General features: G+C 56.8%; 11 protein-coding genes across 11 annotated transcripts; 7 read left to right on the top strand and 4 right to left on the bottom strand.

Annotated features, from left to right (window-relative positions):
• Positions 1-407: 407 nt before the first annotated feature.
• On the bottom strand, positions 408-2,183 carry VDAG_03196 (phosphoacetylglucosamine mutase; the record flags this gene model as incomplete). The annotated part of the gene is made up of 2 exons (XM_009657061.1): positions 1,357-2,183; positions 408-1,262 (listed from the first exon to the last, which is right to left on the bottom strand). Exons 1-2 carry the CDS (start codon positions 2,110-2,112, stop codon positions 408-410), a joined length of 1,611 nt encoding a protein of 536 aa, XP_009655356.1. The 5' UTR covers positions 2,113-2,183.
• An 801-nt stretch (positions 2,184-2,984) lies between these two features.
• Positions 2,985-4,767, top strand: VDAG_03195 (crossover junction endonuclease MUS81; the record flags this gene model as incomplete). Its single annotated transcript, XM_009657060.1, has 2 exons — positions 2,985-3,681; positions 3,761-4,767. 2 exons carry the CDS (start codon positions 2,985-2,987, stop codon positions 4,765-4,767), a joined length of 1,704 nt encoding a protein of 567 aa, XP_009655355.1.
• Positions 4,768-4,946: 179 nt separating this feature from the next.
• VDAG_03194 (riboflavin synthase alpha chain) lies at positions 4,947-5,715 on the bottom strand (the record flags this gene model as incomplete). The annotated part of the gene is made up of 2 exons (XM_009657059.1): positions 4,947-5,593; positions 5,685-5,715. The coding sequence occupies 2 exons, from the start codon at positions 5,713-5,715 to the stop codon at positions 4,947-4,949; spliced, it is 678 nt and encodes a 225-aa protein (XP_009655354.1).
• A 653-nt stretch (positions 5,716-6,368) lies between these two features.
• Positions 6,369-7,657, top strand: VDAG_03193 (PER1 protein; the record flags this gene model as incomplete). The annotated part of the gene is made up of 4 exons (XM_009657058.1): positions 6,369-6,497; positions 6,553-6,598; positions 6,743-7,502; positions 7,600-7,657. The coding sequence occupies 4 exons, from the start codon at positions 6,369-6,371 to the stop codon at positions 7,655-7,657; spliced, it is 993 nt and encodes a 330-aa protein (XP_009655353.1).
• Positions 7,658-8,038: 381 nt separating this feature from the next.
• VDAG_03192 (uncharacterized protein) lies at positions 8,039-8,857 on the bottom strand (the record flags this gene model as incomplete). Its single annotated transcript, XM_009657057.1, has 2 exons — positions 8,039-8,617; positions 8,795-8,857. 2 exons carry the CDS (start codon positions 8,855-8,857, stop codon positions 8,039-8,041), a joined length of 642 nt encoding a protein of 213 aa, XP_009655352.1.
• A 700-nt stretch (positions 8,858-9,557) lies between these two features.
• VDAG_03191 (peroxisomal 2,4-dienoyl-CoA reductase SPS19) lies at positions 9,558-10,696 on the top strand (the record flags this gene model as incomplete). Its single annotated transcript, XM_009657056.1, has 4 exons — positions 9,558-9,612; positions 9,677-9,870; positions 9,933-9,997; positions 10,057-10,696. 4 exons carry the CDS (start codon positions 9,558-9,560, stop codon positions 10,694-10,696), a joined length of 954 nt encoding a protein of 317 aa, XP_009655351.1.
• A 777-nt stretch (positions 10,697-11,473) lies between these two features.
• On the top strand, positions 11,474-12,256 carry VDAG_03190 (uncharacterized protein; the record flags this gene model as incomplete). Its single annotated transcript, XM_009657055.1, has 1 exon — positions 11,474-12,256. One exon carries the CDS (start codon positions 11,474-11,476, stop codon positions 12,254-12,256), a length of 783 nt encoding a protein of 260 aa, XP_009655350.1.
• Positions 12,257-12,982: 726 nt separating this feature from the next.
• VDAG_03189 (uncharacterized protein) lies at positions 12,983-13,419 on the top strand (the record flags this gene model as incomplete). Its single annotated transcript, XM_009657054.1, has 3 exons — positions 12,983-13,020; positions 13,121-13,271; positions 13,345-13,419. 3 exons carry the CDS (start codon positions 12,983-12,985, stop codon positions 13,417-13,419), a joined length of 264 nt encoding a protein of 87 aa, XP_009655349.1.
• Positions 13,420-14,608: 1,189 nt separating this feature from the next.
• VDAG_03188 (uncharacterized protein) lies at positions 14,609-15,932 on the bottom strand (the record flags this gene model as incomplete). The annotated part of the gene is made up of 4 exons (XM_009657053.1): positions 14,609-15,039; positions 15,102-15,118; positions 15,227-15,723; positions 15,807-15,932. 4 exons carry the CDS (start codon positions 15,930-15,932, stop codon positions 14,609-14,611), a joined length of 1,071 nt encoding a protein of 356 aa, XP_009655348.1.
• A 3,307-nt stretch (positions 15,933-19,239) lies between these two features.
• VDAG_03187 (general stress protein) lies at positions 19,240-20,190 on the top strand (the record flags this gene model as incomplete). The annotated part of the gene is made up of 2 exons (XM_009657052.1): positions 19,240-19,261; positions 19,322-20,190. 2 exons carry the CDS (start codon positions 19,240-19,242, stop codon positions 20,188-20,190), a joined length of 891 nt encoding a protein of 296 aa, XP_009655347.1.
• A 70-nt stretch (positions 20,191-20,260) lies between these two features.
• Positions 20,261-22,999, top strand: VDAG_03186 (uncharacterized protein; the record flags this gene model as incomplete). The annotated part of the gene is made up of 3 exons (XM_009657051.1): positions 20,261-20,350; positions 21,287-21,667; positions 21,737-22,999. 3 exons carry the CDS (start codon positions 20,261-20,263, stop codon positions 22,997-22,999), a joined length of 1,734 nt encoding a protein of 577 aa, XP_009655346.1.
• Between the last annotated feature and the right edge of the window lie 776 nt (positions 23,000-23,775).

Below are 23,775 nucleotides of genomic sequence, written 5' to 3'. Positions count from 1 at the left end.
AAAAGGACGGAAACGCGATGACCACCTGCGTTGCTTTCTGTCTATACGCGTCCCTCGAGGCGGTCATGTATCCAAGGTTTTCATATTTTTCCGTGTCACCAAGGGAACGAATGACATTTGTCGTGAAGGGGTCATAACGAGAAGGGGGGAAAAAAGCATCCGGCTAGCTCCCCTGTCTGTGGTCTGCTTCGCATGGTCTGCTCCTCTCCATATCTCAAAAGGGGTGGGATAATGAATGCTTCTCGGAGTTAAAAAAAACTTTTTGATTCACGCACAAAAAAAGAAATCAAGTGGCTCAGAGCTCAGAGTAACAGCGGGCTGTCCCAGATCAAGTCTGTCACGTCGTCCATGCTGAGAGTGGCGGTGGCCTGCTGCTGCCCACCCAGGCACCTCTTGCTGCGGCCGCTCTACGAACCGTACTGGGTGACGTACTCGGCGACGCGAGCGGCGAGCTCGTCGGCCTCGGAGCGAGATGCCGCCTCGGCGTAGACACGGCAGGCGTTCTCGGTGCCGGAGGCGCGCGCAAAGGAGCGGCCGCTCGTGTACTTGCGGACGCACTCGTCAATCTTGTCCTGGAGGCCGGCGGGGGTCTCGAGACGGCGCTCGGCGTCGTAGGTGGTGAAGGCGTCCTTGTTGGCGACCTCGACCTTGACGAGGCGGTTGGGGAGGTCGGTGTAGGTCGTGGCCCAGTCCTTGAGGGTCCACTTCTTGTGAGCGAGGATGACCTCGATGAGGAGCATGTCGGTGAGGGCGTCGCCGACGGTCTGGTTGACGAGATCGCTGACGGCGGCGAGGGTCTCGAGGGCGTCCTTTTGGGCGGGGGACTGGGGCTGCGTCTCGCGGAAGGCGCGGCGGGCGTCGTTGCTGAAGAGGACGGTGCCGTGGCCGTTGGCTTCAAAGTAGCAGCCGACGTCGAACTTGAGCGCGGCGTGGTGCAGGTGCTTCACGCCGGTCGGCGTGCAGACGACAGGCAGCTGGAGGTGCTTCTCGATGTAGTTTGTGCTGGCGCCGTTGGCGTAGGCGGTCTGGACGACGCCGATGCGGAGGTCGGTCAGGCCTGCGGAACGGACGAGGTCGGCGATGAAGGAGGCGGCCAGGGACGATATCCTGTCGCCGTCGAGCATGAAGAAGCCCGTGTCGGGGTCGGTCCAGTAGTAGATGAGGCGGTCGGCGTCACCGTCAAACGAACAGCAACGGGCGCCGGGGACGGGCTTGGGCGAGGGAGGGGCCCTCTGCTTGGTCTTGACATAGTCGGCGCCGGACTGGATATACGCCAAGGTGCTGTCAGAAGGGAGCAGGCTTGTGGGGGGGAGAGAGAGATGGAGCCAAGGTGGGAATATAGGCGGTGGCACTCACGTCGAGGTTCAGCACCTCAGGACGAAGGACGTCATCGTTGACAACCTTGACATCGAAGCCCGTGATGTCCTTGGGCACGTATTTCAGGAAATCGACGAGCTTGGGACCACCAACACCGTTGGAGCAGTCGACCGTCAGCTGGCCCTGGACCTTGCGGCCCCTCAGAGCCTTGACAAAGGCCTCGGCAAACTTCTCGTGATATCCGACCTCGCTGACCTTGCCATAGGCCTGGGGCGTGCCCTGGGTGTTGATGGCGCGGGTGAGGTAGTGGAGCTGGGGCGTCGTGAGGATCTTGTAGTCGGTGTATCCGACGTCGGTGGCATCGAGCGAGTCGGCCAGAGCAATGGCAAGCTTGTGGCCGGAGGGGCGGGTGTCACGACCAAAGACAACGCGGCCCGTGGCGGAGAGGTCGATCTTGAGCTTGGCGGCGAGCTCCTTGTATGTTTCGAGCAGGGCCTCGTGGGACTTGCTGTTGACGAGCCGCGTAGCATGGGCCTCCCAGTCTTGCTCCAGCATGTCACCCTGGGGGTCCACGACCTTGACGCCGTTGTCCTCGGCCGGGTTGTGACTCGCCGTGACCATGACGCCAATGGTGGCACCGAGCTTGCGGCTGCGAAGGCCGGCGAGCAGACCGACACGGAAGGTCACGCCATCGAGGAGATCAGAGTTCATGCGAAACCCCGCAGTGCCATACTTGAAGGTATGGCCCTCGACGATGGGGTGCTTCTGGGAAGCGGCGAGGAACTTTGCGTCCATGGCTGGGAGAGTGTGAAATCGATCGGGGGTCTAGAGGCTGTCAGGAGTTGGGAAGAGAGAGAGGAAGAAAAAAATTGAACGTCGAGTTGAAGTTGGTGATTGTTGAGACAAGCTGAGAAAAGTTGTCTGAGAGACGGTCAAGCCCAGCACCAAGACAAGACGCAGGTCGGCGGAGGGTGGGGTGGGAGAAGTGGTAGGCAAGCATGGAAGGCAAGGTACCTAAGGTACCTACCTACGTACCTAAGGGAGGTACATGGTAGGTAGGTACCTAGATACCTAGGTACCTTAAGGTAGGGGTTGGAGGGGTAGCCTGAAGCCCTGCACTGGGCTGCTGTGCCTGCGCGAGCTCGCCCGGGGTGGCCTCCTCTCTGGATGGACCAGCAGGACCAAGGACCGCAGGACCAGCAGGACCAGCTACAGGTGAGACCCCGCCATGGCCAGCTCGTGTGGTGGCCCCTGCTTCCTGCTGCTTGACCGCTTCAAGGCTAGCCTGGGGTGGCAGCAAGACCTTTTTATCGTGTCTGCCGGCTGATGCAAGTCAGTCGGTGACGCAAATACGACGCAACGTTGCGCTGAGAATAGAAACCGCGCCGACCACGAGGGTCACGTGAGTTCGCGCGCCCCAGCTCGTACTTGCGTCCCCACCCGCCACAACCTCGTCGCGTCACCATTGGCGATGCCTTCACTGTCGTCTTGGGAGCGTCTGGGCCACTACTGGATGACTGATCTTTCCATTCTTGTTTGTTTTGGCGCATCCCGTCGTTTTGATTTTTGCCGCTGCTTTTCTTGCTAGCCTTTCTCTCCCCGCCACACTTCCACCCCGATCCCATGAGCCCTGGCCACTGCCATGAGAATTGACCACACCTACCGCCATGGGGGAACATGATCAATACGCCAACCCCCTGCTTCTGGACTGGGTCAAGGAATGGCTCGACACGGCCAGGGAGCGCAACTCAAAAGGCATCACGACTTACAAACACGCCTACGAGTCCCTGAAAGCATGTCCCCTGGCCTTCGAACACCCCCAGCAGCTGGTCCAGCTCAAGGGCTTCGGCGAGAAAATGTCGTCGCGGCTGACAGACCGCATGAAGAAGCACTGCGAGCAGAACGGCCTGCCGATGCCCGAGCGTCCCCGGAAGAACAGGAACGCCAGGGAGACGCACGATGGCGATGGCGAGGGCGCGGGCGAGGGCTCGGCGGCGCCTAAGAAGACGAGAAAGCCGAAACCGTACGTTCCTGCCTATCGATCCGGCGCGTACGCTCTCGTTCTGGCCCTCGCTACTCTCGGTGAAGACGCCACGTCGGGCATGACCAAGGCCGATCTCATCGACAAGGCGCAGGAGCACTGCGACTCGTCTTTCACGGCACCGAGCGATCCCACCAAGTTCTACACGGCGTGGAACTCGATGAAGACGCTGCTGGACAAGGAGTTTGTCTACGAGAGAGGCCGGCCGATGCGGAGGTATGCCTTGACGGATGAAGGCTGGGAGGTTGCGCGGCGGATCCAGCAGACCACAACGGGGCGGCGGGGGACCATCTGGGGCCGCCAGCGCCGCCGACGCGCCACAGGTAGCACAGCAAAGTGGCGGGGCACCGGCACCGATCAGCACAGCAGAGGCCGCGGAAGCACTACCACGCACCGAAGCAGGCAGGTCCGCAGAGATCGCCCCTCCAGCTTCTTACGAGGGCGTCGTGGGTAACGGGTCCGTCACCGCTGGTGATAGCTTGCCCCAGTTTACCCCTATCGAGCTCGCCCCCGGATCCTTCACGGTTCACCTCCTCCTCGACGTCCGCGAAATCCGCGCCACGAAAGACCGAGATTATCTGCAAGAGGAGCTCATCAAGAAGGGCGTCAAGCCCATCATGCGTTCCCTCGACGTCGGCGACGCGCAGTGGATCGCCAAAACCCACGACGCTACAGCCCTGACTGCCCACGGTGCCGAAGGCGACGAGGTTGTTCTCGACTGGATCGTCGAGCGCAAACGTCTCGATGACCTTGTCAGCAGCATCAAAGATGGTCGGTTCCATGAGCAAAAGTTCCGCCTCCGCAAGTCTGGGGTTCAGAACGTCATCTACATTGTCGAGGAGATCGCCATGGACTCGAACCACTTCTCCAAGTACGAGGAGTCGGTGCAGTCCGCGGTGGCGTCGACGCAGGTGGTTAACGGCTACTTTCTTAAGAAGACGCAGAAGGTGGACGACACGATCCGATACCTTGCCAGGATGACGGTGCTGCTGAAGAAGCTGTACGAGAGCAAGCCGCTGTTGGTGATTCCGACCAAGGTGCTCACGGCGCAGAACTACCTTCCCCTGCTGGCGCACCTCCGAGAGAAGGAGCCGGGAAGGGGCTACTACATCAGCTACCCCGCGTTTGCATCTCTGGCCTCCAAGTCGGACATGATGACGCTGAGGGACGTCTTTCTGAAGATGCTCATGACGACGAGGGGGGTCACGGGCGAGAAGGCTCTCGAGATACAGAAGCGGTGGAAAACACCGCACGATTTTGTCAAGGCATTTGCGGCGTGCGGGACCGGCGAACAGGGTCTCAAGAGGAAGCGCGAAATGGTGTCCAACGGCTTGGCCCATATGGTGGGAAGGAAGAAGATTGCCAAGGCCGTCAGCCAGCGGATTGCCGAGGTCTGGGGGGACGCATGACCGATGTCTGTCTGAGGCGTGAGGCGTCTTGTCGGGATCGTCCCCACCATCAGGCGTATTGTCTTTTGTAGCACGGCGCACAGGATGATGTTAGGATATTCTCAAGCTTCCAACCCGAATTCATGTCATTCATGCAATTTTCTTTTTTTGCTACTGCTCGCTGACGCACACCCACTCCCTCACTGATTCTGCGCCGCAATGTCCTTGATGGTCGTCCCCGCGGCGGCGGCACCAGCCTGGCCAAAGTAGGCGGCGAGGCTCTTCTCGGCATACTTGGCCATCATGTCGACCTCGACGTTGACCGTCTCGCCGGGCTTCTTGGCGGCGGTGACGACCTTTTCCTGGGTGTAGCTGATGAGCATGACCTCCCACCAGCGCTCGTCGTCGTTGACGCGGGTGACGGTGAGGCTGGCGCCGTCAATGGCGATGAAGCCCTTGTAGACGACGTAGCGCAGCAGGGCGGGGTCGGCGGGGGCGAAACGGAAGGTCAGGGCGTTGCCGTCGGGGGTGACGGCGGCGATGGTGGCCGTCGTGTCGACGTGGCCCTGGACAAAGTGGCCGCCCATGCGCGTGTCGGCGCGGACGGCGCGCTCGAGGTTGACGCGCGAGCCCGTCGTCAGGGCGCCGAGGTTGGTGATGCGCAGCGTCTCGGGGGCGACGCCGATGGTGAAGGCCGTCGGCGTGAAGGAGGTGACGGTCAGGCAGACGCCGTTGACGGCGATCGAGTCGCCGAGGTGGGCATCGGAGAGGAGCTGGGAGTCGGGGGCCAGCGTGATGGTCAGGGAGGTGCCGCCGGTGGCGTCTTGCGTGTTGAGTTCGGTGACGGCTGTGGTCAAGGAGTGTGAGTGACCATGTCCTCACAGAGATGAGAGTCATATGAGGAGTCATATGAGGAGTCATATGAGGGAGGGGCTTACTGCCGAGGTCTTCCACGATTCCTGTGAACATGGTGGCGGCTTGGTCGTCAACTTGACTGCAGAGTCTTGAGGGGGCGGCCGATCTCAATTTAAGAAGGGCATTAATGGATGGAACACAGACACTGAGAATGTCAATCTGGTCCCAAGTGATGCCCTCCGCATATTGTTCACAGAAGCCCCGGGTACGGAGGGGCATTGCCCCACCCTCGGCCGGCAGCCACAGGTCTGATTATTAAGCTCGACACATGCTTCCATAATGGCGTCTTGACCCTTCCAGAAGTCCAGTCACACAACCTGGCCGCACCAAGGGTCCAAGGGTGCACGAAGCCTCGAGCGGGACTGCAACGGAGGAACGAAGCTAGTCATTTTCATCGCTGCTCATTTCCGACGCCCGAAGACGCCCGATTGAACGATCAGGGTCTCACATTCGGGCCGCTCCATCGCATGCCCCCCGAGATCTGGGGAGGAGGGAGGAGGGAGGGGAGGGGGGACGGGGATCAGTGCAGCTCCGAGACGCAGCCAATCAGCCCTAAAACCCGCCAGCCAGTGACGGGCAAACAGCTTGGCAGGGGGAGGGGGGTCAGGAAGTGAGCACGCTGTCGGCTTCTTGCATCCACCAGACGCTCGGGACTGGCAACTTTGCTTCCATTCTACCTTTTGCGTTTCGTCCATGCTGCTGCAGCCATGATCCGATCAAGTGCGAGAGCATGGCTCTCGCCACTGCTATGCAGCATCGCCTTGCTTCTCCTTTTTGCCGTTGTTGTTGACGCTTCTGTGGGAGACCGCCTCCCCGACTTTCGTGAGTGTGTCGAGGTTCGTGTGGTGCCCTCCTCCGCAACCCCGAGGGACACCAGCTCATTGATCGCAGGTCTGCAAGCAGGAGAACTGCCTGAGTTCCAACCCGACACCGATTCGTATGCATTTCCCCCTCACGAGACAGACAAACGAAGATGTATCTAGAGATATATATCTAGAGATATACATCTAGAGACACATGACTGCTTCCTCCCTGTCTGTCATCAGCCGGGACAGCATGCTGACCTCCTCGTCCCTGACAGCTCTCCACCGCCGCCTCCTCTTCTGGACATGTTCCTCCGAATGCGACTACACCTGCCAACACATCATCACAAACCGCCGTGTCGACCGCTCGCTGCCCATCGTTCAGTTCCACGGCAAATGGCCCTTCCACCGCCTCCTCGGCATGCAGGAGCCGGCCTCGGTCCTCTTCTCCCTCGGCAACCTCGTGGCGCACCGCGACGGCCTCCGCAAGCTCCGCGCCGCCATCCCGACCGCCTACCCGCTGCACCCCTTTTACGTCGTGCTCGCCCAGGTCGGCATCGCCTCGTGGGTCTTCTCCGCCGTCTTCCACACGCGCGACTCGACGGCCACCGAGCAGCTCGACTACTTCGCCGCCGGCGCCTCCGTCCTCTACGGCCTCTACTACACCGTCGTGCGCATCTTCCGCCTCTACCGCGCCACGCCCCGCCGCCGCAGCGTCCTGCGCGCCTGGTCCCTGCTCTGCGCCCTCCTCTACGCCGCCCACGTCGCCTACCTCAAGGGCGTCGCCTGGGACTACACCTACAACATGGCCGCCAACGTCGCCGTCGGCATGGTCCAGAACGCCCTCTGGGTCTGGTACAGCTACAGCAAGTACCGCGAGACGAAGCGCGCCTGGGCCGTCTGGCCCGGCCTCGTCGTCGCCAGCGTCATCACCGTCATGAGCCTCGAGCTCTTCGACTTTGCCCCCGTCTGGGGCGCCCTCGACGCCCACAGCCTGTGGCATCTCGGCACCATTGCGCCGACGGTGCTGTGGTACAAGTACGTCGCCCCCTGTTTCTTTCTGTCTCCTCCTCTTTTGTCTCCTCCTCTCTTGTCTCCTAGTCTGGCGCCTGGGTGAGGCTGACCTCGGCCACAGCTTCTTGATCAAGGATGCGCAGGACGACATGGCTGGGACGGAGAGGCTCAAGGGTTGAGCCTGGCATGCAAGCACAGCATTGCACTGGAAATATCTGATTCAAAAATGACGAGACAAATGGGGTTTCCTCCACATAAACACAACAGTAGCATAGGTAGAAGTAAAAATCTGGAGCAAAAAGGGACAGTCTCACTGCAGCACGCAAGCGGCACTTCGCACGAGTTCCACAGGACTGTGGCCCCTCATCTTTATACTTGGTCTAATTCGGCCAGACCTAAACCTATATCCATGAAGGTGGCAGCTTGGAGAGAAAAACGGCATTTTTAAAACCAGCGATAACTTCGCGTATCCATACTTTGCAAAGCCAATCCTCGACACCCAACACCAGAAGCGAGAAAAAATGATGGAATGCATCATCATGCACCCCAGGCCCCACTCTCTAGAACACGTAAATGGCGCCCTCGCCCCAGATACCCACGACGGCCATCAGGAAGCCGACAGACGCAACACCGGCCTGCACCAGCTGCGTCTTTCCAAACGCCTCGACCTCGCCGCGCACCTGCTCCCCATTGAGCGCCTCCTCCTCGGCGTCGAGGTCCTCTGCGCCGCTGACACTGCCGGTGCCGTCGCTGTGCGAGTCGCCGACGACCTCGTAGCTGGCCTCCATGCGTGCCGTCCGGGCGGCGTTACGGGCGGCGCGCCTCTCGCGACGGGCGGCGAGGTTGGCATGGGCGGCCTCGTGGGAGGACGAGTCGGCGGCGAGAGAGCGTGAGGCAATCTGTTCGGCGAGGCTGGAAGTCAGGGCGAAGGCGGAGGCGTAGACAAGATAGGGGTGGCGGAAGGCGCGTGGGGAGAGGAAGAAGGCGAGGAGGAAGGAGGCGGTCGAGATGCCAGTCAAAGCGCGAAGCTGCAAGGTCGAGGAAGAGGCGAGATTCTCGAAGGCGCGGACGGCGTCAGAAGCGGAGGGGAGGGCGAGAATCGAGGGCACCGTGACGGCGGAGAGAGAGTAGGAGAGGCCCTGAGAGTGTTCGCGTTAGTGGTCGTTCACTGCGAAAAAGAGATGTCCTCCCGAGTCGCGGACGAGAGTGCGGTGCGGTGCGGGGAGTCCAACAGGCGGTGGTGGCGTCACTACCCACCCGGCCACTCACGGAACCCGGCGTGAACAGAGTGCAGGGCGAGAAAAAGCAAGACGTACCGTCAGGAGACCTAGTGAGACAGTGCCCACGAACTTCAGGGCCGAAACTCCTCTGGAAGCCATGGCTCAGGTGGTTAGGTGATGCTGAAGGAGTCGGGGGCCGATGGGGGTTGAAGGGCGGAAGTGAGAGGGAAAGGGACAGAGCTGATGACCGCCTGTCGTTCGACGTAGCTGGGGTACCTACGGGTGGTTGGAGCCGGGGGCAGTGCCTGATGACTGACGACTTAGGTCGTGGTGCGGCGTGGCAGGTGGTAATGAGGGGCTGGTCACTGGTCGAATGCTGTTGGGCAGGCGCTGGTGGCCGCCGGAGGATAGCGCCTGTCGCTGGAAACGGAGCGCTGTGGAAGCAGGCGCCTCCAAGCTCCAGTAGCATTGGGGTCATGTGGGGAAGGATTCCCAGGCCAACCGTACCAGACTGATGCAAGCCATCCACCTTACCTAATCACTCCAAAGACCCAGCTGATGCCCTTGCTGCCTCACACGTTAGGCGAGTGCGAGTTCCCCAGACTCTGGACCCACTCTTAGTCCAAGCTCACGATGGTGGTGATGACTTGCCGAGGTTCGATCCTGGGCAAACTCTCAGCACGACCCAGGTGACACTGATTAGACGAGCATCATTCCTATCCTCAAAGTACGGTCCTTGTACACTTCATCATTTCCACTTCCTCTACGTAGCATAGGTACATCAAGATCGCGGATCTGACAAACTATTCATCGCTTCCATCCCTCCTTCTCTTGCATACCTACAGTCACCCTTCCCAAAATGCCTATTCCCGAGTCTGAATACGTGAGCTCCGTCTGGAAGGACGGCATCTTCAGTGAGCCCCTTCCCTTGTGGCCGCTCACCACTTGCATGAGCTTGCCTAGCTGACACCTTCTCAGAGGATCGCGTTGTGTTTGTCACTGGCGGAGCAGGCACCATTTGCAGTGCTCAGACGAGAGCTCTTGTCCGGCTGGGCGCGAACGCCTGCATTATCGGCAGGAACGTGGAGAAGACGGAAACTGTCGCCAAGGACATCGCGACTGCCCGTTCAGGTGCAAAGGTCATTGGTATTGGCGCATGCGATGTCAGGAACGTACGTGCCCTCAGTCGCTGTGCAGTTCAAGTGAGGACGTTTTGCTCACAAAGCCCATGCAGCCCAAGAGCTTGCAAGATGCAGCCGATCGCTGCGTCAAAGAACTGGGTGCCATTGATTTTGTCATGTAAGTTTCCTTCGGACCTGTTTTTGGCCGAGTCACGATGCTGATTCATTGCGACCTAGTGCTGGAGCCGCGGGAAACTTCGTTGCTCCCATCTCTGGCATGAGCTCCAACGCTTTCAAAGCAGTCATGGATATTGATGTCCTGGGCACCTTCAACACGATCAAGGCCACCGTGCCGTATCTGGTCGAATCAGCCAAGAGGAACCCCAACCCGAGCACGAATGGCTTGACCGGCGGAAGGATCATGTTTGTGTCGGCGACGTTCCACTACACCGGCATGCCTCTCCAGGCCCACGTGTCTGCGGCGAAAGCTGCTGTCGATTCGCTCATGGCCTCGGTGGCGCTTGAATACGGTCCCTACGGCATCACAAGCAACGTGGTGGCTCCTGGCCCGATCAAGGATACGGAAGGAATGCAGCGACTGTCGAGCAGCGCAGTCGACATGAAGGCTGCGGAGGCTGCCATTCCCCTCGGTAGATGGGGTCTAGTCAGGGATATTGCTGATTCGACCGTCTACTTGTTCAGTGACGCAGGAAGTCTCGTCAATGGTCAGGTCATCCCTGTCGATGGTGGTGCATGGAGGCGGTCTGGAAGCACGGCAGTCGGCCTCGACGACCATGTGAAGTACCCTGACTTCATCCTGTCAGGCTCTTTCTCCAAGAATGTGAAGAGTGGGCGTAAGGGGGAGGCCAAGCTTTGAGCAGAGTACCGCGTAGGTAAGGTACCTTAGGGATAGACTCTTCATCAACACAATGGTCGGTCGCCTTGGGTTACGGCATTTCGCTGGATATGGCCCTCATACGCTGATGCAAGCTTGCCATGTGTCCAGACGCAATTGCTCCTCGAACCCCGACCGAGGTGGAAGGTAACGACAGTGCCACTCCCTCCTTCTCACTTCGGGTCAGAGATCTAAGGCCTCCCATCCTCCTTCCCTTCGCTCAAGGCCCCGGATGGTTCTTCTCAAGAGCCACACACTATGGTTGCTTCCCTGGCATGATGGGCCGAAAATCGCCTACTCCCCTTGAGCAAACTTTTGGCGTTGGCCCTCTTCTTCTTCCACCTCTCTTCTTTCACCTCTCTTCTTTCACCTCTCTTCTTTCACCTCTCTTCTTTCACCTCTCTTCTTCCACATCTCCCGTCTTCATCGTCTTGTCTCCCATTACTAGCAAGCTCCTCAACCAGACTTTGGTTTATCGCTCATTGTCTACCAGCCGTCACATTCTCTTATAGTCACCACAAATTGCCACTGCACCCTCTTTCTTTACGCTACCATCCAGGAAAGACAACAGTCGTCAACCATACACCTGTCACGCCCTCCGTGTTCCCGCAAAGCTGGTTCAGTATCGGCTCAGGATCCCCAGCTTTATCTGGCACATCTTCTGTGACCCATTGCATTTATTTCAACACGACCCTCGTCCCTGCCCTTCTTACTCACGTCCCATCTCACGGCCACATTATTCACTCCTCAGCTGCAAACATGCTGACGAATGTTGCCCTCGTGCTGGCCACGTTGCCGCTCATCCACGCTGCGAATTTTACCCGCAGTGTTTTCATCTACCATCGTCAAGAGGAAGAATGTGACACCAAACACGATTTCCAGATGCCCAAGGAGTGGTACGAAAACACAAGGAGCTCACACTCTGGCGAAGCATTCGCCAGCAGGTACTTTAACAATGAAACCACCTGGCTCAGCAACTGGGAGGATGATAAAACAGTCAAGGGACAAGCCACAGTTATCCTCCCCGACAAGAACATTCATGCTGTCCGGCACGCTTGCATCGGCCTCGTACAGGGTCTGATTCCCGATAGCCACAGCGAGAGCCAAACCTTCTGCACCACGCGACGAGTCCCTCCCATTTCTCCTCGCAGAGATTTTGAAGAGTCTCCAGTGAATAACATTCTGGCAGACGTCGTCATCCACCACAGTGTCAACCCCACGAGGATTAAACATTCAAAAGAGTCGAATGGATTGACGCACAAAGCAGGGCCCGAGAAGGAAGTCAGTTGGGCCGAGTGCACCCCAAATGGCAAAGGTATCAAGGAGGCTTGTTCAGTTGCTGGCAGAGTGCTTGCGGGCCAAGTCCTCAAGGCCTTTGATGATGTCATCGACGCCAAATACAAGAAGCCGCAGCTCACAATATCGATTGGACCATTCAACGCCATTCCTTCATTCTTCCATCTCGCTCGCCTCGACACTTCTTCTCCGGAGGCTGAGAAGATCATCACACGTGCCACATCTGTGGCTTTCGAACTCGTCTAGGAGGCTGAAGATCCCGCTGTCGGAAATCACGATAATGTCTTCGTTCATTTCTACACTCATTCGAAGCTAGATGGCTTCAAGGAACATTTTCTCGGACCCGATGACAAAGGCTTGCGCTACAAGAAGTTCTCCGCCGAATACGAGCCGACCGCGATCATGAGCCGAAAGGAGTGGTGCAGCGCATGCAACAACGGTTCAGAGGAGTGCAAAAAGAGCAAGGCCTCTGAAAACATGGGCAACAAAGCTTGCGTCTCTGCAATCCTGATCTCCACGATGGTCGGACTCATTGCTCTATTCAGTGTTTGATGTGTGATTTTAAGGAGCCAGCTCCAAACTGGCTTGCCAGGCAACCAGGGGCTAGATGAGCATGGGTGCATGGGCTGGAAAAAGTACGCTTACGTAGAATCATTATGAATACACTCTTACAGGTTTCGTGTCTCTTTCTTATTTGAGATGTACTTTGCAGAGTGGTGATGTGGGCTTTTCGCAAGGAGATTGATATCATCACGTGACACATGACCGCTAGTTGTGGCGGTGCATCGTAAGCCACAGTACAGCCTGTTTCCTAGCTCCAGCCTCACCTATGCGAACCTCCACTGACGACACACCCGTACCCTCCAGGCAGCTCTACATCAACAGCCTGAAGTCCGCGATTGACCGGCGTTGCAACAGCATCCAGAAACCGAAACCAATTCGAAGGCCCCAGACAACCTAGACGCCGCAACCATGAAGCCTGTCGTGAGTGCTATGCAGGCGTGGTCGTGGTATGTATCCCTCTTTGTCCTCGCGATCTACAGCTCCAGACATGTCGAGAAGCTCGGCGGCAACACCGACAGCAGGCTGACGTGCGTGTGCTCACTGCAGCACGGTGATCTCCGTATTCGCTATCCTCATTCTCGGCGTCTTGGGTCTGCTCTTCAGGGCGAACAACCACGAACTCGTCGGTGGTATTGAGGACCCCAAGAACGGCCCCGTTGTCGCGAGCACAATCTTCGTTGCTGTGATCATCTACGCGGTAGGTTCTCCTCGCTTCTCCTCTCTGGCCTGACGTGGTTCAGTTTGTGACTGGTGCTAATGTGTCGACGCAGGGCTTCCTAGTCTTCTGCGGCATGCAGGGCGTTCTGCACATGCGAGAGAGCCGCAGGGGGGCAATTGCGCTGTGAGGAGACGGCGGCGGCGGCGATTCGAATGCGACCTGCGATACGATACCAAGGCTGGTTGGTGGGGGGGATTCGATAATCTAGGCGGATGGGAGGATGGTCGAGCAGACAATAGAGGAGACGTCACACATATTTCTCTCCTGGCGTTTTCTGGCATGTTGCTTTGTATTTTTTTTCCGGAGCTTTGTAGGCATCTTGAAGAGGGCGTCGACACCGGCCTGGGCGCTGACGGCTGTATTGTGACGGCTGGAGGTGGCCTGGGAGCTGTCCCCCCTGTGTACCAATACGATGAGACGGCGGTCTTGATGCAGTCAGTGGTTGCCGAAGTTGGGCGATGCCGGGCAATGAAAGATGGTGATGATGCTTCTGCTGCTGCGCGCGCTACGCCCTCGATGCGTGATCTACCTGGCATCTCTTCATCGTGGCATACATGGCTTGTTGGGGAGTCATGGGACGGCTCATGGCGAGGTGCATTGAAGTCCAGACTTGGCAGCATCATATCAATCTGTTCAGCAGTAGTTCCAGGCAGTTTTGGAACCTGTATTCTAGTTTTTGAGGTCTCCGTTCACACTCCGTGCCGTTTCGTCCACGTCTGATGCCTCGGCCCGCCACTTGCACGGTCATCTGCGAGTTGAAGCAGCTAAGCAATAAACACTTGAACGCATATCGCCGCATTCAACGACAACCGTTCTTGGCTGAAATGAAGTTGAGGATATGCTGGCTTCCTGGTCCGGAGCCGAGTTGACACTGGCATAAGGAGTTGCCGAACTCCTGTGCTATATGGACAAACGCGGCGACCAGAATCATGTTCGAGAATAACTTCGCATTCGAGTTGGGTATCTACCCATTGTTCTTCTTTCTTTCTTTTTTTTTTTTTTGAGCCAAGTATCAAGCGTAATGCTACCAATCTCTCGCCCGGTCACGATCTGGACGAACATGGATTTGGAGGATGTCTGATGCAGCACTCGATGTGCATTGAATCTGGTAAGGTTCGGGAGCGATGCGGCCTTTCCTGTCAGTGCCACATAAATCGTTCATATGGCATCCGGATTCCCTTTCGAAGCTTCAGCTCGCCGGACACCATCTCTAGTAACCTCAGCAGAGGAGTCATGATTCGCATTCCCTGTAAGTCTATCTCTACTCTCATCATAAATATCATACCAAAAGTTTCACTCGGACTCCTCCAAAAATCTCACACTTGCTCTGAATAAATGGCGCTGGCACCCTGCCGCCGCGCTGCAGGTGGTGCCGGCATATCTGGGTGCCCTTCTCCACTCTCCCTCGGTCCATCAGGACTGTACGCTCGGTATGTCGGTGACGGAGACCTAATACGGATTTGCCCACTCTCGATATCCCTCGGCGAACTGGGTGTTGAGACAGTACTGCCGCTGTTATTAAGCTCCATCTGCGACTCGCCGCTTGGTCCAAGCTGGCTCAAGTGCTTGGATACCGTGTGAGTGGTCGACGAGAGCTCCGTGCCCTTCTGGTCAGGGCTGTGGACATTGTCGTTGCGAGGGCCTCGCCTACTTGTCCATCCAAAGCCCCAATTCTTGAAAAGAGGACGGAAGGTAGCTGTGCAAGCTGCGATGATGCCAAGGGCAGGTTCCATGATGGACCAAATGGCTACGTCACTGATGTTGCGTCTCAGCATATTGTGGTGTAGGAAGCCTGGTCTGAGGACTTACATTGTCGCGTATAGAAACTCCATGGAAATGTCCATGTGGCGTACAAAAGGGATGCGGACAATGAGGGCGATTCCAGCACTTCGTCTTGTTAGCACCCGACGTCCAAGCAACCGACAAGGACTTACACCATGCCCATGCTCAGAAGAATCGCAATGATGACCTTCGTTCTTCTGTTGATGTCTACGTTCCAGAGCAACGCAATAGGTAGCAGTCCAAGGCACCAGTCAGACAAGGCTGAGATGACGCTGTGAGCGATGGTTGCGTACGGCACGATGTTACGGTCGATGCAGGTGCCCTGAATTCCATATAGCTGGCGCCAGAAGAAATGGACGGGGCTACACTGGAAGACCAGTAGGAAGAAGAAGGCGATGGAGACGACGCTCACGACGGCAAGATTGATCCATATGATCCAACGGTGAATCTTGTTCGAGGCGAGGCGGAGGAGCAAGACACAGACTGACGCGCGGATGGCCAAGGTCGTAGGAGCATAGAGAACTTCGCAGATGTACCACGCCCGTAGTGAGACAGCCGCATCGTCAATCTTGAGTTCGGCGAGGGACTTTCCAGTGGCGCCGTTTCGAATGCCATCAAGAGCAACAGCACCATACACAAGGTAAATGAGCTGATTGAGTTAGCTCATGCCACAATGGGAGAACTAAGGAGTCTGACCATAGCAAGGAAAATAAGCCAGTCATCCAGAGTTACTTTCTTGACCAACACGGCCCTGACATAGACCCTGAGCAGGACGAAGAGGCCGGCGATGATGAGGAACACGAGCTGGATGTAGAACATCTGTACGCCCCTTGACTTGATGTTTGAGTAGTCTTCCATGGTGGGCAACGTGGGTGTACTATGGCGTCTGATAACCCCCAACAGTATTGGCTGTGACCGACGCGTGTGCGTGCTCGTAACCTAAGAGGACATGGAGCATTTATAGGGTTGAGAGTGTCGGGCGAGTGGCTAGAAACACGTCTAACCAGGGGACGAATGCAGGGGATGAAAGGATTCATACGTAGTTTCTCGCGCGGAGCACCGGAGCACGCACAAATATGGCAGACATCAGACCAGAACCAGCCGTCATCCGTACGGCAGGGAGGCACGGCGAAGATTTGTCACTGGGTAGCGTCCATCATCTTGCGTGAAGAGAGTACCAGGGTCAAAGTTTGCGGGCAAAGCCAGCAGAAGCAAGATGTCAGTGACTGGAGTGAACCGTGCGGGAATAACGTCGCATGCCGGGATGAGGAAGTCAGCCACGGGCTCAAGGGTCATCGCACATCTATGTCCTAGCGTATCTGACTTGTCATGTCATCGAGGCCATGGTGTGCGGGAAGGGAAGATGGGGATACAGGAGGTGCGCCAGCGTTCCATCCCCATCCCACCCCCATCTTCACCAACGGTTGTCGCCTGCATCTGACCCATGGAGACTGTATCGTGTCAAGCGTGTCAAGCGAGGAGGGCGGAGGAGGGGGCGAAGGACATCTATGATGCACGGACCCAGCATCATGGCTGATCTCAAGATCTCGACCAGGCAGGCGAGCACGGCTTCGATCCGGCAGCGCATAAGTGGAGATGTAAGTAGGAGAGGGAGCTGTGAAAGTCATCACATATCAATTTCAGTTTTATGGTGTGTCGCATCGTGTAGTACAGTATCAGTAGTATGTATGGTGAACATGTTTCGCGTCGTAAGAGTATGTGGGGTTACAAAGCGGCGCTGATGATATGGGCAAGGACAAATGAAGCTTCTCAAGCTCCTCCGGCCTCCCCTTGCCGAAGTCCGACGGATTAGGGGAGCACAGGAGCTGGCTGCGGCCAGTATGGTGATGCCCACGATTGCGAGCGGCTTTGCGCCAAATCCCTGTTCCGTGGCGGCATCTCAGAACATCGTCTCACCGAGACCAAGTGGGCTCACCCGCTGCTGCTTCGATTCTCTGACAGGAACCTTGATGAGAACTACCGCATGTTTTTGACTCCTGCCGTTAGAGGTAGGTACTTTTGTTCCCATGCCGACAGAGAGTTCTGGTTGGCCTGAGACCGGTCTTCGCGGTGCTCAAACCGATGATAGATCAGATGAGTCCGAGGGCGAGGCCCTCCAACAGCCAAGACTGACTGGCCAATGCTACAAGCCAGGCGTCACAAGCTGTTCTCGATCTTTGAAGTGCCGTGGCCTGGAAGTGTGGGTGGTATTGTTGGCGCTGTGGCGCGGCGATGTCGAGACGTGACAAGATGTCGCCAGATCTGACCGGCGTGGGGTGGGTCGGACGGGACGGACGACGTCGGGTGGCTATACGAATAGAGATACCAAAGGCTCATTGCGGGGATCTTGGTATGGACATGGCCCGGAACTCGCGGCGCCTCTCAGTCTCCACGATCATCGGGGGAGATGAGGGACTGCACGCCAGGAGTTTGGAGGAGCTGGAGCAAAAGGAAGCAACATGGTGTCTGAATACAAGCAGTGTCGCCAGCAGGGGTTGTTTCGCCAATCGACGACAGCCAAACCCTCCCTCCTCCTGCCTCCTGCCTCCTGCCTCCTGCCTCCTGCCTCCTCCGAACCTGCCCCGCTCCCGATTCGCGGAAGGGCCCATCAACCCGGACCGGCAAATCGGGGCAATGACTGTCGGTGCGATTTGTCCTTGAACCTGTTTGCCTGTCAAACCTGCACGCCCTGCCTGGCAGGTATATGCTCTTGCCTCCCGGTGAGCCATCACAAAGCGGTCCAAGCTTAGCTCTCCCTTTACCTGCCTCGACTGGCTGCGCCTTGTACATGTATTCCGCTGCACGACTTCCCCACCCACCCACCTACCTGCCTGAGGTAGGTACATCGTGGTGGTGCGTCCTTCCCCAGCAGGTGCCTTGCTTGATCCAACTGGACCATGTGGACTGGCCGAGCCATGAAGCCTCCTCATTTGGCCGCTTTCTTCTCTAATGCAGCACACTCTGCGTCCTCACGAGTTGTCTGTCACCTGGTGGGTAGGCATGAGTACTCCGATCCTGCGGCCATATCGATCCAGCCCTCCTATTCATCCATCTCGACCTGGTTGCTGGACCCTATATATTCCTTTTTCTCTTCCATTTTTCCAATCTGTCAGTGGCCCATCGTGCATCGGAGACCCCCCGTCCTCGCAAGCTTTGTCTTTCTAGGACATATGTCCGGCCGTTTACAGCACTCTGGCCAATTGTGGTTGGAGCTGTCATGTTTCTTGTGAAGATGCTTTCTCTGATGCTGCATTCTCGCGATGTCCCCCCACCCCTCCTCGAGGAAAATCCATCCTACACTTTCCCGCATGCCAAGATGTGTTCTGTCGGAGGGCTTTTCGGGGTCCAAATTATTACTGCCTCATTTCGAATAGTCATGACTGTGTTATCGGTTGAGCCTGGGGTTGACAAGTTGTTCGGCCAAGACAATCGCTTGATGTAGCACGCACGTGCCTTCGACGTGACGTCAGAGAGGACCAAACGATCCTCGAGAGGTGTTTCGCACATGCAATTCACTGCTGCCGGAACCTTCATGGGACTGGAAGGCAGTTTTCTGCCATCCAAGGCTAGCTATCTAGGTGGTGATCGATGATAGAGAGCTCATCGTTGTTGGCCCAATTTTCGCCTTGATCAACCTCGTCCCGTCTCGCACCATTTTGCTTCTCGCCACAATGCGTGGTTATCCCGCCGCACGTGTCGACAATCAGGCCGTCAAGAAGTCGCGTCAAGGCGATGATGGAAACTAGACAATCAGTGGCCACCGAGTTTGGGCTCAGGGCTTGCGGGGTCTTTTTGGCCAGTAGGCGGCAAGGGGTTCTACGGATTGTTGCGAATATGTATCCTTTGCATACTTGACGGCTCATATCAAGTACTGCGAGATTAAAACCACTTTGACTTAACGGCATCTCAACCTATCCTTACGGTTGACCTGATTGTAGACGTAGGGCATTACCTGTCAATGACGATCATGTTACCTGGATCCACTACACCCGCCTAAGTCTTCTGGTGAGGCACCTATGACGAAACACCACAGCCATATTCATTGAAACCGATAAAAACACGAGACTACAGGCGTTGAAGGACTCGAGATGTTGAATTTCTCTCGCACGTATGTTCAGAGGAACAGGTAAATTCAAGCACTTCAATCAAGCATAAACCGTTCAGAATGTCCGAGCAATTTAAACCTGGTACGCCATACACCAACTCACCACAATAGCTACTATGGCGATTCTAACACGACCTGCAAGGCCATGAGGTCCCCGTGACCGATCAGAGCTTCCCAGGCAAGGAGGGCGACATGCCTCACCCGACACCCAAGTTCGACAAGATCCCTACAGCCGACGGCGGCGAGAAACTTTACCAGGCAGCTGGGAAACTCAAAGACAAGAAGGCTATCATCACCGGTGGTGACTCCGGCATTGGCCGCGCTTCTGCGATCCTCTTTGCCATGGAGGGTGCTGACACGCTGATCGCCTATCTGCCCAACGAAGAGGACGATGCCCAAGAAACCAAGAAGCGCGTCGAGGACTACGGCCGCAAGTGCCATCTGCTGGCTACCGACGTCACCGACAAGGCCAACTGCAAGAAGATCGTCGATGAAGCACTGGAGAAGCTCGGAGGCATTGATATTCTCTTCAACAACGCCGCCTACCAGATGATGGTAGAGAACATCAAGGACCTGTCCGAGGACCAGTGGCTGCATACCTTCAACACCAATATCCACCCGTTCTTTTTCCTGTCCAAGTATGCCCTGCCCCACATGAAGCCGGGCGCGACCATTATCAACAATGCGAGCATCAACGCCTACATTGGACGACCGGACCTGCTTGACTACACGTCAACCAAGGGCGCCATCGTGTCGTTTACTCGAGGCTTGAGCAACCAGTATGTCGACAAGGGCATCCGCGTGAATGCTGTCGCACCAGGCCCCGTGTGGACGCCGCTCATCCCAGCGACAATGAATGAGGAAGCGCAGAAGAACTTCACAAGCCCCATGGGACGTCCGGCACAGCCATCAGAGATCGCAACGTGCGTCGTGTTCCTGGCTTCGACGGATAGCTCTGCTCTAAGCGGGCAGGTTATTCACTGCAACGGCGGCGTCATCGTCAACGGATAAGAGGCAGGCTGAGACATTGTCAGGTAGAGTGAGAGCTTGAGTAATGAAATAACGGCCATTTTCATCCGTCATGGCTTGGAATCGCCCCGATGACGTTGTCCACAAGCTCGGCATGCGTCGTGGAGTCGTGGAGGAGGAGCTTCTCCGCGCCGTTCTGCGTGTAACCCCAGTGGGTAGGGCTGCCCACGCTAATCCGTTTATGGTATGGCGGCCCATGTGAAACACAGTCCAGCCCGAAACGCGACATCCCTGCCGGACCTTTCTTTGGGTTCGCGTTGTGATTCTTGCTTTGTTTATTATCATCGTGGACAAGTTGCGTTTCTACTGACAAGTTATGGCTATCTTGATGATGATGGACGGCATATTGAACGATATAGACATGCTCAGGGAATTCGGATGGAGCTTGTGCCAATTTTCGATCGGGTCAAACAAACAATGCTATGTCTTTCGCCAATTGGCACGCTGTCCTGACCCTTGCCCTGCCATCCTAACTGCGGGAGCCGAGCATGCGCCCATCTTCATGGCGGCGCATTCTACTCATTCTACTCACCACCTGCCCCCGCCCTCCGAAAGCCCAGCTCAAGATTCGACGAAGGGATTCCTGGGTGATGCTAACGAGGACTTGTAATTTAGGGCAATATCATGCATGGACGACAGTACCTGTTTAGTGGCCTCCAGTCCCCTGAACCCAATGCGCGCCACAGGGGTAGCCACGGCCCCAGAACGCCTGGCAGGCACCACGCTGCGGCACCTTCCAGAGTCGCGTTTGGGCTTCCCCTTGCCCCCCCTTGCATCCCCCTCCACGACCAACAACAGAAACAGGGGCAATCCCTTCAATTTTCCTTCCTCCATCCACCCTCACACGGTAGCTTCCCCCCTCTCCCTTCTGGCCCTCCTCCACGTCAAGCATAGCCACTCACACGTGTTGTCTCTTGTCTTGTTTTTCCCACTCCCCCCCCCTTGTTACTCTGCCTACCTTACCTTGATCAACATTGGTCTTCAGTTCATCGTCACCAGCTTCTTCTTCTAGTTTTCCCTCATACTTGCAAGCCATCTTCTATCACTTTACCCACCGACGACTACCCCACACGATCAGACGCTGATACAAGTTTCCGAGACACTGAACATCAACCTCGCTTCTCCACGTTCCATCTCGCTTCCGTTCGCCATGTCTGCCACGGCGGCGTACCGGCAGTTTCTCGCCTCCCCCAACTCGGCGCTGCTCGCCGCGAACGCGACTCTCCATTACATCACCACCACTTCGACTTTCAACGGCCCTACCGACATTATCAAGCACCTCAGCACCCAGCGGAACCAGCTGAAGAAGCACCAGGAGGACATACTCGACGTGGTGGAGGGTCGTGATGCGCTAGCAGCCGAGATTGAGACGGCCCTCGAATTCGTGACGAGCGGTGGTGCCTACCTGCCCGGACTTGACGACAACTTCCTGGCTGACCAGAAGGTCTACTTTACTATTGTATGTCTGGCCAGCAAAGAGCTCGCGAACTCCGTTGCCCACATGGTGTACTGACCCCTGGCTTCCCAGACTCACTTCGTGACTTTCGATGCCGAAGGCAAGATCACACAGATCCGCTTGACCTGGGATCAGGGCTCGCTTCTGAAGCAGCTCGAAATCATTGGCAAGTCCGGACGCAACTGGCCTATTCGCGATGGCAAGGAGCAAACCAAGTTGATCACGACTGCCCTCAAGGCCTCCGGCAGAATCGCGAGCGCACCCGACACGAACGAAATTACGATTCGTTCCCGCAGGGCATCCCAGAACATCCTCAGGGATCCCCACGCGTCCCTGTCCTTGTTCGCCTCTCGCGAGCAGCAGGCGGCTGACGAGACCAACGGCCAGTCTGTCGTGTCACCATACGCAGGCACCCGCCCTCACCAGAGGTCATTCACTGACATCCTGACGGATGCGCCTGCCGAAGACCCGAGCTCACCCAGCGCCGGCCGCGAACGAGCGCCCAAGATTGGCGCCGGCAAGAACTTCCAGCCCCAGCGACTCTTCGACGCTGACCCCAATGCGCCACTGGAGCCTGAATCGCCCGAGGCTACCATGAGCCCCAGCAAGGCCTACCGCCCTCATCCCACCAAGTACAACCACTTCGATTTCGCCGATGGCTCTGATCCTCAGGATGCTGCCGCCGCGGTTGCCGCTCGCGATGCGCACAAGCCCAAGCCTGCCAAGAACGGCGCAAATTGGTCCTTCGAAGACTTCACCACACCCCACAAGCCTCAGCCTTCAAAGGCGTTCCGCCACCAGGATGTCCGCCACTGGGACGCGGACAAGGACTCTGGTATTCAGGAGACCCCTGTGCACCACGCACCACCCAAGCCTCGCCGCGATGCCGAGGCCCATTTCGAATACCTTGACGATGGACTTCCCCAGCCTGGAAGTCGCGTCTCTGGCCGGCCCCGCGGTGCAGGTCAGAACGAAGGCTCCCATCTGTATGAGAACAACCTGTACAATGAGGACGGATCAGCACCTACACCTGCTCCCAACCGAGCTCTGGGCAACATCACGAACCTGTCGGACCGCCATAAGGACTTTGACCCTCACTTCGCCATTGAGGACAAGTCTCCTGCTCCTAGCAAGGTGCAAAAGCCTGCCGAGGAGGCCAAGAAGGAGAACGCGGGAGGCATTCACATTGCCGGCGACGGCATGGGTGGCCGCAAGGGCACCAACCGAGACTGGCTCTACGGCGAAGATTCGGAACCAACGCCAAAGGCCAACAACGGCAAGAAGCAGGGCACGTCGGGAGCGCAGAAGAACTCAAGCTTCAACTGGGACTTTTAAGTGACTCTCGCAGCACCGGCGGCAACAGCAGTCTGACTTGTCCGCACTCTATCTAATCTCTCTGTTCTTTCCATCAATTTGTCACTTGACGATGCCACGGACACGCGGCTTATGAATCATGAGCTACCTCGCTTTCGATTCTTGTCTCCATGCGGCGCAGATTCGCCCGTTTACCCCCATTGTTTTTCCTCCCGAATTTGTTTTGTTGCATCGCCATCTGGGGTAGGAGAGAGGGGGACGGTTCGTGCTGGATAACCGGGGAGGCCGCCCCCCCTCCTCTCCCGTGAGACGAATGGTCTTGAGGGCGTATTTTTACTACAAGTTGTAAACCTGTATTACGTCCGTTGATAGCCTAGGAAGTAAAACAGAAAAAAAGAAATATCCACTTGCAGAGTTCCCTCTAATCAGCTGTACCTAAAAAAAGATTCGGTGATAAGAATGCCTGCGTCAGCGCGGGTTTTCGGAATGTTCAGTCACATCCACTACTACGATATTACGAACGTTCACCCGACTTAGGGTTCAAAAGTAAAAGCAAGGTATATTCTGCCCGCATGTGGAAAAAAAAAAATACGCGCTAGTGCCAGCTTTATATCTGACAATGCGAACCAACCGTAGTCATCTCATATCCCAGAATTGCCGGCCCTTCAATCCATGACCGTCCCATCATATCGTATTGCAGCCAAGAGAGGAGGATGAGGAAACCAGGTATCCTTGCCTCCCCTGCCGCGCCCTGGGAACACGTATTCAAATCATTACTCCATGGGAATCCGAAAAAA

Source organism: Verticillium dahliae, genomic scaffold (genome assembly GCF_000150675.1).
Source record: "Verticillium dahliae VdLs.17 supercont1.5 genomic scaffold, whole genome shotgun sequence".
Taxonomy (NCBI): domain Eukaryota; kingdom Fungi; phylum Ascomycota; class Sordariomycetes; order Glomerellales; family Plectosphaerellaceae; genus Verticillium; species Verticillium dahliae.
The sequence above is the reverse complement of the archived record's forward strand: the minus strand, read 5'-3'. Positions and strand labels throughout refer to the sequence as shown.